This window comes from Ranitomeya imitator, chromosome 5 (assembly GCF_032444005.1).
Source record: "Ranitomeya imitator isolate aRanImi1 chromosome 5, aRanImi1.pri, whole genome shotgun sequence".
Lineage (NCBI taxonomy): Eukaryota > Metazoa > Chordata > Amphibia > Anura > Dendrobatidae > Ranitomeya > Ranitomeya imitator.
In genome coordinates, this window is record NC_091286.1 from 332,871,994 (window position 1) to 332,886,253 (window position 14,260).

Here is a 14,260-nt window from a genome sequence, read left to right on the forward strand (position 1 = left end):
TGACTGATATATATATTGGCCCTTTTATTTTTACTTGCCCGGTGTGAACACCTTCTCCCCCTTTTTTTTTGCTGTGGCACTGGTGCACCTTGTAACAACTCTGCTGGCATCACAGCATGGCCTCACATCTCTCACACAATCTTACCCACTGCTCCAGGCCATGATGTGCTTTCTCTTTAATGCCAGCTCCATGTTCTGTGTCTCTGCTCTGTACATGCTTCATGGCTATGTGTATAGGGGGCCGGCGCCTAAACTCTCTGGTTCTTATAGGAATCAGGTGCATCTGTCCAATCAGTTCCTGACCAATTACCAAGAGGCCTCCTGTATATAGTGCAGCTCCACCCTGTGCTCTTGGCCTGTGCAATGTGTTAGCTCAGTTAGTGTTTAGCTGCTGAGTTTGCCTGGCCTTGCTCTGAGTTATTTCCTCTGAGCTTTTCTCTGTGCTTTTGCCTTGTTCTTGTAGTCCGCCCTCCAGGAGGCAGAATATCCTGGTCCCTGTGTCTTTGTCCCTGTGTCTTGTTCTATTGCCTTGTCTGTACTTTGTCTTTTCTCGGTCTCCTTGTCTGTGGCTTCCTTCCCTGCTTTCTTTCCTTGTGTTTTCTGTCTGCTTACACTCCGCACTCTTGCGGCTCTGCACTCAGATCTTGCTTCGCACTCTCTGGCTTTGCTCTGTGGCTCCGCTCTTTGCGGTTCTATCTTGGCTCCGCCTCCAGCGTCTCCGCTCTTGGCTCCACCTCCAGCGTCTCCGCTCTTGGCTCTGCCTCCAGCGTCTCCGCTCTTGGCTCCGCCTCCAGTGTCTTGGCTCCGCCTCCAGCATCTCCGCTCTTGGCTCCGCCTCCAGCGTCTCTGCCCTTGGCTCCGCCTCTTGCGGCTCCGTCCTTGGCTCTGCCTTCTCCTTCTCTTCTCTTAGTTCCACCTTCTACTTGTTACTTGGTCCTCCTGTGTGAACAGGTCCCTACCTGTTCCTTCATTCTCCTTTCCTTCTGGCTTGTTTCCGTACCTGCATCTTCTGTGTGTACAGGTCCCTACCTGTTCCTTCATCACACTCACAATAGGACTGCACTCGGGTGTCTTCAGAGTGCAGCCTGATTCATACACCACATCAACCCGTCCTGTGTATCCTGTGTTCCTGCCAGTCCTGCCGTTCCTGCCCTGCCTTCCAGTCCTGTGTTCCCTGCAGTGCCTCCCAATCCTGTGTTCCTGCCAGTCCTGCCGTTCCTGCCCTGCCTTCCAGTCCTGTGTTCCTGCTGTCCTAGCCAGTCCTGTTTCCTGCCGTGTCTCTGCCAACCCTGAGTTCTCTGCCGTGTCTCTGCCAGCCCTGTCTCAGCCTTGCCAGCCTACTCGTCTGTGTTCCAGCCGTGCTCTTCTGCCAGTCCTGCCTAATGTCCGCACCAATCCAGGTGTTCCTGTCTCCCAAGTGGGATCAGCAGCCACAGCCAGACACCACCCTGGAGTAGCACCTGGCAGCTGCCTGCTGCACAAGCCTGTCCTCACCATCAGAGGCTCCAGTGAAAACCCAGGCAGCTGCCATAGTCACGTCCCTTCCAGGGTAGTCTGGTTTGTGGCACAGTGGGGCCACAAAACCCCCCCGCTCACGCCCACCAGTCAGGGCGCGTGCGTGACACACCTTATTTATTCATACACCTTTTCAATATTTACTTTTATGTTAATGTTTGATGCACTTTTGCAAATTTTAAATAACATATTTTTTACTTTATTGGACGTTCCTCACTTTTTCATGTTCACTCATTATTTATTCTACTTTTTTCAGCATCACGTTTCCTTGTAATACCTTACTGTGGGCTATTTTTATATATTTAATTATTAATTGTACTATTTATCTCAAGTACTATATGTCCTGAAGTGCACATCTTTTCTATATATTTTTTGTAATTTGACCTTCTGCTATCCTAATAAAGATAAATATACGTATACCCTAACCTGGATTTCTTTCCCTTCTTTCAGTCTTTGGTTTTGGGTTTTGTTTTTACCCTGCCTCATTATAGTGAAAAATGTGTTTGTTTGCTTTTTTATTTTCTTAGCTGGTGGTTCAAGATGCTCACCACACATCTAGATAAGTTCCTTCAGGGGTCTAGTTTGAAAATGGTATCACTTGTGGGGGGGGTTCCACTGTTTAGGCACATCAGGGACCCTCAAAAGGTGCCATGGCATCTGCTCTCAATTCCAGCCAGTTTTGTATAAAGAAAAGTCAAACCTTTCTCCCTCCCTTCCAGGTCCTGCCATGCGCCCAAACAGTGGTCTTCCTCTACACATGGGGTATCAGCGTACTCAGGAGAAATTACACAACAATTCTTGGGGTCCATTTTCTCCTGCTTCCTTTGTTAAAATAAAAAATTATGGGATTTTTCATTTTCACTGCTCTACATTATAAACTTATGTGAAGCACCTGGGGCTTCAAGGTGCTCACCAAACATCTACATAACTCCCTTGAGGGGTCTAGTTTCCAAAATGGGGTCATTTGTGGGGGATTTCCACTGTTTAGGCACATGAGGAGCTCACCAAACGCGACATGGCGTCCTCTCACGATTCCAGTCAATTTTACGTTCAAAACATGAAACGGTGCTCCTTCCCTTCCGAGCCCTGCCATGGACCCAAACATTGGTCTTCCTCCACACATGGAATATCGGCTTAGACTAATTTCACACTTGCATAGGGCAGAGCTGCGTACTTCCTCCATTAAGCCCCACCCACTGGTGCACCTCTTCCATTCAGCTCCGCCTATGTCTGCATGCGTCCTTCTTACCTATCTTTAACATTGGCTACGCAGGCCATGCAGATGAATGTGGATGTGTCCGCATGCGTTGTTTTGATGCTGCGCTGACCGCAACAAAATGCAACTTGTTGCGTTTGGCGCAGCTTCAAAATGATGCATGCGAACGCATCCGCATACATCCGCATGGCGTGCGTACCCAATGTTAAAGATAGGTACGCAGGACGCATGCAGATGTAGGCGGAGCCGAATAGAAGAGGTGTAGCAGTGGGTGGGGCTTAACGGAGGAAGTATGCAGCCCTTCACAGCTCTGCCCAACGCAAGTTTGAAACCAGCCTAACTCAGGAGAAATTGCACTACAAATATTGTGGTTTACTTTCTCTTGATGCCCTTGAGAAAATAATAATAAACTGTGTCTGACGTAAAATTTTTGTGCAAAAAATTAAATGTTAATTTTTTCCTTGTACATTGCTTGGACATCATTAACATGTCTATCAATCCTGTAATTTCCATAGGTCCACGACTTTTCCTTCTTGGTGTTGCTATTGCCATGTTGAGGAGTGTAATTTCCTGCATGTTCACTACAATGTATGCAATGAATACGGACATTGATCTGAAATGCGTTTGCAATTTTAATGAGTTTTGTATGACAGCTATTGTATTGAAGTTTTTAAAAGGTTGTAATAAAAAAGAAATGAAATGTCATGAAATATGTAACGACCTCACCGGGGGTCTGTCAGCGGACGGCACTACATGCACAACGGGATGGTATAGGGAAGAGGAAGGCCCTATAGATAGGAATTGAGGGATGGTCACCACCTGACTCAAACCTGAGTCTGTACCTGCACTCCCTTAACGTCCTAAGTGGGTCCTTCCCTCCACTGCTGTCAGGAATCACGTCCCTCGCTGTCACCTTACACTGCCCTGGCTAGTGCACTGGCCGGCAAGAGTGCTAGTCTCACCGCTGCAAATGGTAACAAACACAGGGGACAGTGACAACCAAGAGAGGGACAAGGAATAAACACAACACTTAGCTTCCAGACTCCGCTGCCAAACTCGACACCACAGATATCACAGAAACAGGACTCAAAAACTCCAGAAATAGATGACACCAGAGAGCTGCAACTGCATGGCTGGTCTTCATAGAGAAACTCTATCACCAACAGACAGCTGATGCATCAGGTGACCATTTAAAGGATGGTGGGAGTGATCACCACCCACATCAGCTGACCTAGTAACTCTGCAACTGCAGTAGATTGCCAGCGAGGGAAAAACTGACATTAATCCCCGCTGGTCTTGAAAGGAAAAAAGCTACATTTAAAACTGAGTGGAACCAGAGCTGCCACCAATCCAAAAATGGATCGTGACAGTACTCCCCTTTCAATGAGGGGCCTCTAGACCCTCAACACTGGACCTCACCGGAAATGACGTACAGTGAGGACACCTCGATCCACTAGAGTTCACCTCTGCAGTCACCTGATCCTCAGGTTTACGGCAAATGCAGCTCAGTAGGAGATGGCAAAAACATAGGCTCCGGAGGCACAACAAATCTCCAGAGTGCCGACCTGTGCAATATGTTGTGTACATGAATTACTGGGGGTAACTCCAGCTGGAAAGTTCTTGGGCTGAGAATGGCTGACACCCGATACGGCCCGATCACCCTAGAACACCAGGTCCCAGTACTTCCACCTGATGTTTTTGGTGGACACCCACACGAATTCATTCACACACAGGTCCGGTCCTGAACGTTTATTTCCAAGCATGCGTTTGCCACAGGACGGTGAACTCTTTGAGGAACTAACAGCAGAGGAGTCCCCCTTTGTCTCCAAAATCTTGCCCTCACTACATACAGAGGGAACCACCCTCCCCTGACCCCTCCTCCTTTGAGGACTCCAAGACTCAGGGTTTACTTGTGATGAGGGTTGATTCTTGCCCCTAACTCCCTGGCAGCACCTCAGCTGCCACCACCAAAGATGAAGGGGTCGGTTGGTTGGTGATAATGTCACACAATATGTAACGACCAGGGCTGGACTGGCCATCGGGCAGTTCTGGCAAATGCCAGAAGGGCCGGTGGCAGTAGTGGGCAGCTCTCGGCACACTCCCCCCGCTCTCAGCACACTCCCCCCCGCTCTCGGCACACCCCCCCACTCTCAGCACACTCCCCCCACTGTTGGCACACTCCCCCCACTGTCGGCACACTCCCCCCACTGTCGGCACACTCCCCCCACTCTCGGTACACTCCCCCCCGCTCTCTGCACACTTCCCCCGCTGTCGGCACACTTCCCCCGCTGTCGGCACACTCCCCGGCACCCCGCATTCAACTATACCGGCGTCTATGATGCCAGTACAGTTGAATGCAATGATGGAGGAGAGAGCGTCTGCTAATGCTCCCTCTCCCATCATTCCCCGCTCTGCCTCTGACACTGCGGGTGTACGATGACGTCATATCATCGCGCACCTGCTGTGTGTCGGGCGGGCAGACTGCAGCTGCTGAGACCAGAGCTTGGAGCAGCGCCGGGCACGAGGAGAGGTGAGAGAGTGTTTTTTTTTCTCTTATACATACATCAATGAGTGATAACTGGATTGTGGGGCTATGGGGGGGCTGCATTACATTCTATGGGGGCTGGCTGCAATACATTCTATGGGGGCTGTGCTGTATTACATTCTATGGGGGCTGTGCTGTATTACATTCTATGGGGGCTGTGCTGTATTACATTCTATGGGGGCTGTGCTGTATTACATTCTATGGGGGCTGTGCTGTATTACATTCTATGGGGGCTGTGCTGCATTACATTCTATGGGGCTGTGCTGCATTACATTCTATTGGGGCTGGCTGCATTACATTCTATGGGGGCTGGCTGCATTACATTCTATGGGTGCTGGCTGCATTAAATTCTATGGGGCTGTGCTGCATTACATTCTATGGGGCTGTGCTGCATTACATTCTATGGGGCTGTGCTGCATTACATTCTATTGGGGCTGGCCGCATTACATTCTATGGGGGCTGGCCGCATTACATTCTATGGGGGCTGGCCGCATTACATTCTATGGGGGCTGTGCTGCATTACATTCTATGGGGGCTGGCTGCATTACATTCTATGGGGGCTGGCTGCATTACATTCTATGGGGCTGTGCTGCATTACATTCTATGGGGCTGTGCTGCATTACATTCTATTGGGGCTGGCCGCATTACATTCTATGGGGGCTGGCTGCATTACATTCTATGGGGGCTGTGCTGCATTACATTCTATGGGGGCTGGCTGCATTACATTCTATGGGGGCTGGCTGCATTACATTCTATGAGGGCTGTGCTGCATTACATTCTATGGGGGCTGTGCTGCATTACATTCTATGGGGGCTGTGCTGCATTACATTCTATGGGGATGGCTGCATTACATTCTATGGGGGCTGTGCTGTATTACATTCTATGGGGGCTGTGCTGTATTACATTCTATGGGGACTGAGCTGTAATGCTGGAATTATGTTATATAGTCGTGTTACACTCCCCTCACTTCTTGTAACCTACAAGTGTACAAAGATATTATATAGTCACCATGCGACAAGTGGGCGTGTGTAACTTCAAATGCCAGGGCTGAATTTTAGTCCCAGTCCGGCCCTGGTAACGACCCTACTGAGGGTCGGTCATGGATGGCTCGACACACACACAACGGGATTGTATAGAGGAGAGGAAGGCCCTATCAATAGGGAATGAGGGATGGTCACCACCTGAACTCAAACCTGAGTCTGTCCCTGCACTCCCCTAATGCTCTAAGTAGGTCCTTCCCCCCACTGCCATCAGAAACCTTGTCCCTTGCTGTCACCTCACACTGCCCTGGCTAGTGCACTGGCCGGCAAGAGCGCTAGTCTCACTGCTGCAAATGGTAACAAACACAGGGGACAGTGACAACCAAGAGAGGGACAAGGAATAAACACAACACTTAGCTTCCAGACTCCGCTGCCAAACTCGACACCACAGATATCACAGAAACAGGACTCAAAAACTCCAGAAATAGATGACACCAGAGAGCTGCAACTGCACGGCTGGTCTTCATAAAGAAACTCTATCACCAACAGACAGCTGACGCATCAGGTGACCATTTAAAGGATGGTGGGAGTGATCACCACCCACATCATCTGACCTAGTAACTCTGCAACTGCAGTAGATTGCCAGCGAGGGAAAAACTGACATTAATCCCCGCTGGTCTTGAAAGGAAAAAAGCTACATTTAAAACAGAGTGGAACCAGAGCTGCCACCAATCCAAAAATGGATCGTGACATCAAAGATCTGAATGCTAAGATTTGTTTTTGTAGTTTGCAATCGGGGGTAAATAATTTTAATTGTGACTGTACATGAATTAAAAGTGTTTCTCAGTTTAACACTTTGATTAAGTATTCTATTAAGTAATGATATGCAATGTATATAAAATTAGTGTTAACTTGTTGTGTATTTTTAAACAGCCCAGTTATAAAAAGAAGTCCAGATATAACAAAATCACCACTCACAAAATCTGAACAGCTTCTTCGAATAGATGACCACGACTTCACTATGAGACCTGGCTTTGGGGGTATGTTGAATATTTTGCTATAAATGCTATTGTACATCTCTTCCACTTATTAGGACTATAACTGTACAAATGAAATACAATTATTGTGAAAACAAACAATACTATAAAACAGCCTAAAGAATATGATAAATGCAAAAAAGAAATCCCATATGTAACAGATTCAAAGGGGTTGTCCAGTGCAAGCAAGTTTTCACGTGTCCACTGGATAGGCGATAACTTATTGATCAGTGGGAGTCCCATTGTTGGTCCCGGCCCTGAGTGGCACAACAGGGAATTTTTATCCCTGTTACACAATTTAGCCCAGTGCACATGTTCCACAGCCATTCCATTCAGTGGCATATGTAAGGGCCACAGTGAAAAATTTGGTCCTGAGCCCTCACCTGCATGCTTGTCAGTTGTATAGGTCCTTGTAGCATTCTAGATACTGAGAAGACATACATGTTCACCTTCTCATGTAACAATTTTACTCCTCCTGTAATATTGTCACAGATCCTGGCCCCTTCCTGTAATGATGTTTTCCATTCTGGGCACCTTTCCGATTATTATGTCCTTCATCATGGACCATTTTTTGGTATCATATTCCCCATCCTGGTCCCCTCCCAGTAATATTGTCTACCATCCTAGTATAATGTCTCCTTCCTAGTATAGGGGGATGGGCTATGCATGACGTACCTGCCGTCCCGGTACCATTATGTTACGGTCATATCCATTTGTGTACAAGATATTGTATAAGAAATAGATAATGATGTTCTTTGATATGTCACTTAATAATGCTAGAGATTGGTACTGCTACACGAACATGTGTATTACCACTATTCCTCATTGGTACTGCTACACAAATCAGTGTATTACTACTTTGTGAACTGTATATATAGTGTAATTGATTTACTGTGGTACTCCCTACAATAGGGTAAGTGTAGTTGCTATTGTGGCCACTAGATGGGGGGCACTATAGTGTTTGTAGTATAATTAGTAACATAGTGAAAGTAAATGGTTAACTGTAGGAGGGGCTACTGTGTGGCAAGCTTGGAACGTTTCCCTTAGGTAGTCACAAGGGCCCAAGTGCCCAAAGTGTCCACATGGGCACTAAGACCAGGACACTGCAGCAGCCATATAACATTATAAGCAGAGAACATAGCCATTCAGAGTCCTATAGGGACAGAAGGACAGTGTACAGCAGCAGAGTTACCGCAGCTTGGAGTGGAGTAAAGGAAGCCGTCCGGGAATGTACAGGGCGTAGATGGTTCAAGATGTGTCAGATCACTGCATGGGCTGATGCTCTCAGATCTGGGAAATAGTGAGTCTGGACAAGTAGAATGCTGCGGTACCGCCCAAGGCGTTATTACCCTGTAATTTACTTAAAGATTTAGATCTGAGTACAGTTGTGGACTGCATGGAGCCTGATATTTATGCTGATTCTTACAAGAATGTGCTGCAAAGTGTATTGAGTAGAGTTCTTCGTTTTTCATTTGAACTGGACTGTGTCTCAATTCTTGTGACGTCTATTGCACAAAGCCCCCAGCACCGCAGAGGAGTCCCTGGTGGTATGGTGAGAGAAGACACAGGTATGCTGATGGAAGAATGTTTTCTGTGGGGGGAGGCCAGGACAGAAAGGCCCCGGTGTCCTCGGCCATGACTACGGTCCTGGCTGAACCTGACACTATATAATTTCTCGCGCTCCTGGTGTAATGTCATCCATCCTGTGCACCTTCATGGTATATTATCTCACCTTCCTGATATAATGCCCTCTGTCTTGGGCCCTACATTATAAATTGTCTCTCTTTACTTGTATAGTGTCCTCCATCCTGGGACCCTTCCTGGTATAATGTCTCCCTTTCCTAGTATAATGAAAACAAACAATTCAACTCACCTTCCCCTGCTCCCACAACGTTCGGTGTTCTTTTCTATAGCCAGTACAGAAGACTGCAGCTGACTTCAGCGTGCAAGCGATGGGCAGCGCATGATGTCACCGCCATGCGCAGATAGTGACTTGTTCACGGACGTCAGCTGCTGGCATCTTATTGGCCAGAAGCTTGTATTGCAGTGAAGGCATCTGGTGGGTCTCTGCTCCACAATACATTTCTGAAATAGCTAAGGGCATCAGCAGGCTTCCATACCAAACGTGTCCCGTCAAGGTCAAATTCTCTGCAACCACGTCAGCTGGAAAGTATAAGACTAGGCTCAGGGAACTTAGATTACTAGCACCACTCCAGAGCTGAAATAAAAAAAATGCTGGAGTGGTGCTATAAAAAAACTTTAAAAAAGAATGAACATCTGCACCGCTATATCAAAATAACTTTCTGTGCACATGTTACATTTTTTATTTCAATAATTTTTATTTGGAGAAATTTTACAATATCAGGGTAGGGGAACAGGTTATAGGCGACAATATAACATGACTTGAAATTCAACATCTAATATATAAAGCTGAATGTGTGTGTATATGTGTGTGTATGTATGTCCGGGATTGGCATCTGCACCGTCGCAGCTACAGCCACAAAATTTTGCACAGTCACACGTCTGGACCCCGAGAGCGTCATAGGCTATGTTGTGAGGTGAAATTTTAACCCCGCGCTTTCCAATTCACCAAACAATTTTGCCCCTATCTACATAATGGGGAAAAAAGTAAAAGGAAAAGTGTTGGAGGCGTCGCAGCTACAGCCACAAAATTTTGCACAGTCACACGTCTGGACCCCGAGAGCATCATAGGCTACGTTGTGAGGTGAAATTTTAACCCCGCGCTTTCCAATTCACCAAACAATTTTGCCCCTATCTACATAATGGGGTAAAAGTGAAAGGAAAAGTGTTGGAGGCATCGCAGCTACAGCCACAAAATTTTGCACAGTCACACGTCTGGACTCCGATAGTATCATAGGCTATGTTGTGAGGTGAAATTTTAACCCCGCGCTTTCCAATTCACCAAACAATTTTACCCCTATCTACATAATGGGGAAAAGTGAAAGGAAAAGTGTTGGAGGCAAATTGACAGCTGCCAGATGTGAACAAGGGGGACTTAAAGAATGAGAGCGATGGCGCCAAAGAGTATATACCGTACAGTTGCTAAGGTGGGGCCCCGACATGGGATACTCACCACACATGGGGATATGAACACACACACAAAATGTGCTTGAACACATATCACCCTCAGCACACATTTCACCAAACATACACCAACCTCGCCACATAAATTCGAAACACAAAAGTCGCCGCTCAAAACTCGCCACACGCAAAACTTGCACACGCGGAAAAATTGCCACATGCACAAAAGTTGCAACACATGCAAAAGTTGCCTCACACAAAACTTGCACATACTCAAAAGGTACTACACATAAAACTCACCACGCGCAAAACTCGCCATGCGCAAAACTTGCTGCACACAACTTGCTACACTAACCTGTCACATACAACTCAACACACAAAAAGTTGCTACACGCATGTTGCCACACAAAACTCATCTCACAAAAGTCGCTACATGCATGTCGCCACACGCAACTCAACACACACAACTTGACAAACGAAACTCGCCCTAAAACACACACAAGTCTGGTATTATCTTTCAAAAATAAAAATCTGATTAATAAGCAGACAAACTACAAGAGCAACAAATGTACCATATAGGAAATACGGCAGCTGTCAGTCACATGACCTGTCTATTATGTGTATGTGTGAGCTAATATATACTGCCAGGGGGAGGGCTTCCTGTTGGCTGGGAATTTATCAGGCTGCCAATTTAGCTTACAAATACTGAGGTAAAAATACTGACCAAATAACGTGTGAATGCGGTCTAATACAGGAGGAGATGACACACAGGTATATACTATATACAGGAGAGATGGCACACAGGTGTATACTATATACAGGAGGAGATGACACACAGATATATACTATATACAGGAGAAGATGACACACAGATATATACTATATACAGGAGGAGATGACATACAGGTATATACTATATACAGTGGAGATGACATACAGGTATATACTATATACAGGAGCAGATGACCTACAGGTATATACTATATACAGGAGGAGATGACACACAGGTATATACTATACACAGGAGCAGATGACCTACAGATATATACTATATACAGGAGGAGATGACACACAGGTATATACTATAAACAGGAGCAGATGACCTACAGGTATATACTATATACATAAGGAGATGACACACAGGTATATACTATATACAGGAGCAGATGACCTACAGGTATATACTATATACAGGAGGAGATGACATACAGGTATATGCTATATAGAAGATGACATACAGGTATATACTATATACAGGAGGAGATGACACACAGATATATACTATATACAGGAGGAGATGAAATACAGGTATATACTATATATAGAAGGAGAAGACATACAGGTATATACTATATATAGAAGGAGATGACATACAGGTATATACTATATACAGGGGAGATTACACACAGCAGGTATATACTATATACAGGGGAGATGACAAACAGGTATATACTATATACAGGAGATGACATACAGGTGTATACTATATATAAGGGAGATGACAAACATGTATATACTGAGGTGAAAATGAGAGGTGTGAGGTGAAAATGAAAAGGTGTGATTGCAAAATGAGAGGAGTGAGGGAAAATAGTGGAGTGATCGGAAAATGACAGATGTGAGGTCGAAATGACAAGTGTTAGGGGGGAATGAGAGGTGTGAGGGAGAAAATGAGAGATGTGAGGGGAAAAATGAAAGATGTGATTGGGAAAATGAGAGGCATGATGGGAAAATAAGAGAAGTGAGGTGCTATAACTAACCACAGATATTTACTATGCCCAGGCAACGCCGGGCTCTTCAGCTAGTATATAATAATATTGGAGTAAAAATACCATATAAACTATATGAACTATATGAAGGATAATAATACAACATTAGACAGGATAGTGGGGAAAAAAGGAAAGTGGAAAAAAGGGGGAAGGGGAGGAGGTGAACTTGGATACCGTAGGGCAAAGGGGAAATTGGGGATAAAACAAGGGAACAGAACCAAACAATAATACATTGAGAGTGGTGACACGGTAAAGAGCAACAATCTTAAACAATTTCTACTTGACAAATCCACTGGCTATAGATCCATATCAATCAGTTGTAAAGGACTCTGCATGTGGAGAAAAAAATTTATTCCATAATGCCCATTTAGATTTATACTTTGTAAGGGAGTTGTTGTTCAAGGCAAAAACTAATTCAAAGGTGTTATGGGAAGCCGATCTGTCCATTAGTATATTGATACTAGGAATGATCTCAGATTTCCATCTGGCACCTATAAGCATTTTGGCAACTGAGAAAATGTGAAAGGAGATTAATTTAATATTTTGAGGAACAGAGTCAGAGTCCAGGGACAAAAGAGAGCATTGAGGAGACATAATTCATTTGTCAATTTCACTTGTGGTACATATGTAAGGCGGTCAGAGTGGTAGTCGTGGCAACGAGCTGTAGTGTTCCCACACCCTGGCACCCCACAAGGGAAGCATAATGTCCCTTTTGCTGTATGTGCAACGTGCGCAGCAGAACACTCACATTATTTGCCGGAGTCCCCTCTGCTTCGGTCATTCCGGCTCCAGAGCCATGGGTCTCACAAACAACTCCAGATTCGATGTCCATTCTTAACAGTTCAGCTTTGCTTAACAACAGGGTTTTCATTACAGATGTGGCACAGTGCGTACACAGTGACATTCCTGGGGCTTTCCCTGTCTTCCCGGCAATCCCTGCTCTTCCTGGCAATCTTTGCCACGCTGGACAATCCCTGTCCTGAAAATTTTAAACATTATGGTTCTTGGAAAATGGTGACATGCAAACATTTTTTTTTACAAGTTTCCCAATAAAATTTTACCATTTAAAAGGAAAAAAAAACAGTACATGTTTGGTATCTAGATAATTGTACTTATTGTACTGACCTGAATCATTAAAAGGTCAGTTTTACTGTATAGTGAACATAATAAATGAAAAAAATTGTGGAATTTCACTTTTATTTACATTTTAACGCACTTTGAATTTTTTTTCTCGCTTTCCAGTACACTATATCGCAGAATCAGAGGCATCATTCAAAAGTACAATTCGTCCCACAAAAAACAAACCCTCATATGGCTATAAACTGAAAAAATAGAAAATGGCCATGAAATGGAGGGGATAAGGAAGCAGCTAAATAATAAATAATTGATTTTGCTAAAACTGGTATATTAAGTTAGACTTTATTCAGACTTCCATTCTAAGAACGGAGAAACGGAAGTAATGTGAAGGACAGATCTGTTACATAATGGATTCAAATGGCACCAGTAGGACCCCATTTACTGTAATGGGGTCTGTCTGGTCTCTATGATTTGCATTATTTTATTAGAAAAATAGTACATCATTCTTCCTTTTTCTTTCTTATAAATTAGTAGACACAAGGGCAGTCAGGCAGACTCCATTGTTTCTACATGTGAAGAAGGTTCTTGATTTTCTTTTCTGTGATATCTGGAAAATACAGATAAGTAAGAGGATGCTTTTCTTACGATTCATAGGATTAGAAATGGGAATTCATCTTACTTTCTTGGCTGCCAGATGGTAATCATATAAATCCAGTCGGGTGTTTCCTACCAGCAATATGTACAGAACTGGGTAATCCATACAAATGAACAGAAAAGTCACGGACATTTGTATTTGTAAAATAATTCTGCTTATAGAAATAGCACGGCTAAATGATCAGTAATCTGTTCTTGTCCATTACTGGTAATACACTGTACAGTCTGTACATATTGACATAGATCTATGTGTACATTATCCCTCGTCTACCAGTTTTGTGCTCAGGAAAAGCGGTTTCATCGGAAGTAAATGGTTGTCAGATATAGCTTCAGTATCTCCTCCCAAGAATTAAAACCCGGCTACATCAAACAGATTGGTTTTGGTATAAGTAGGTCAGATCACATTTCACAACTCTATATAATTGTCT

General features: G+C 44.8%; 1 protein-coding gene across 5 annotated transcripts in view; it reads left to right on the top strand.

Annotated features, from left to right (window-relative positions):
- The window catches only part of LOC138637573 (gamma-aminobutyric acid receptor subunit rho-1), a 236,329-nt gene that overhangs the window by 157,759 nt on the left and 64,310 nt on the right, over positions 1–14,260 (top strand). For all 5 annotated transcript variants that reach the window (XM_069726370.1, XM_069726371.1, XM_069726373.1 and 2 more), the window contains exon 3: positions 7,190–7,296. In XM_069726370.1, coding sequence (XP_069582471.1) covers positions 7,190–7,296 — 107 coding nt within the window. The remainder of the gene's footprint in view (positions 1–7,189; positions 7,297–14,260) is intronic.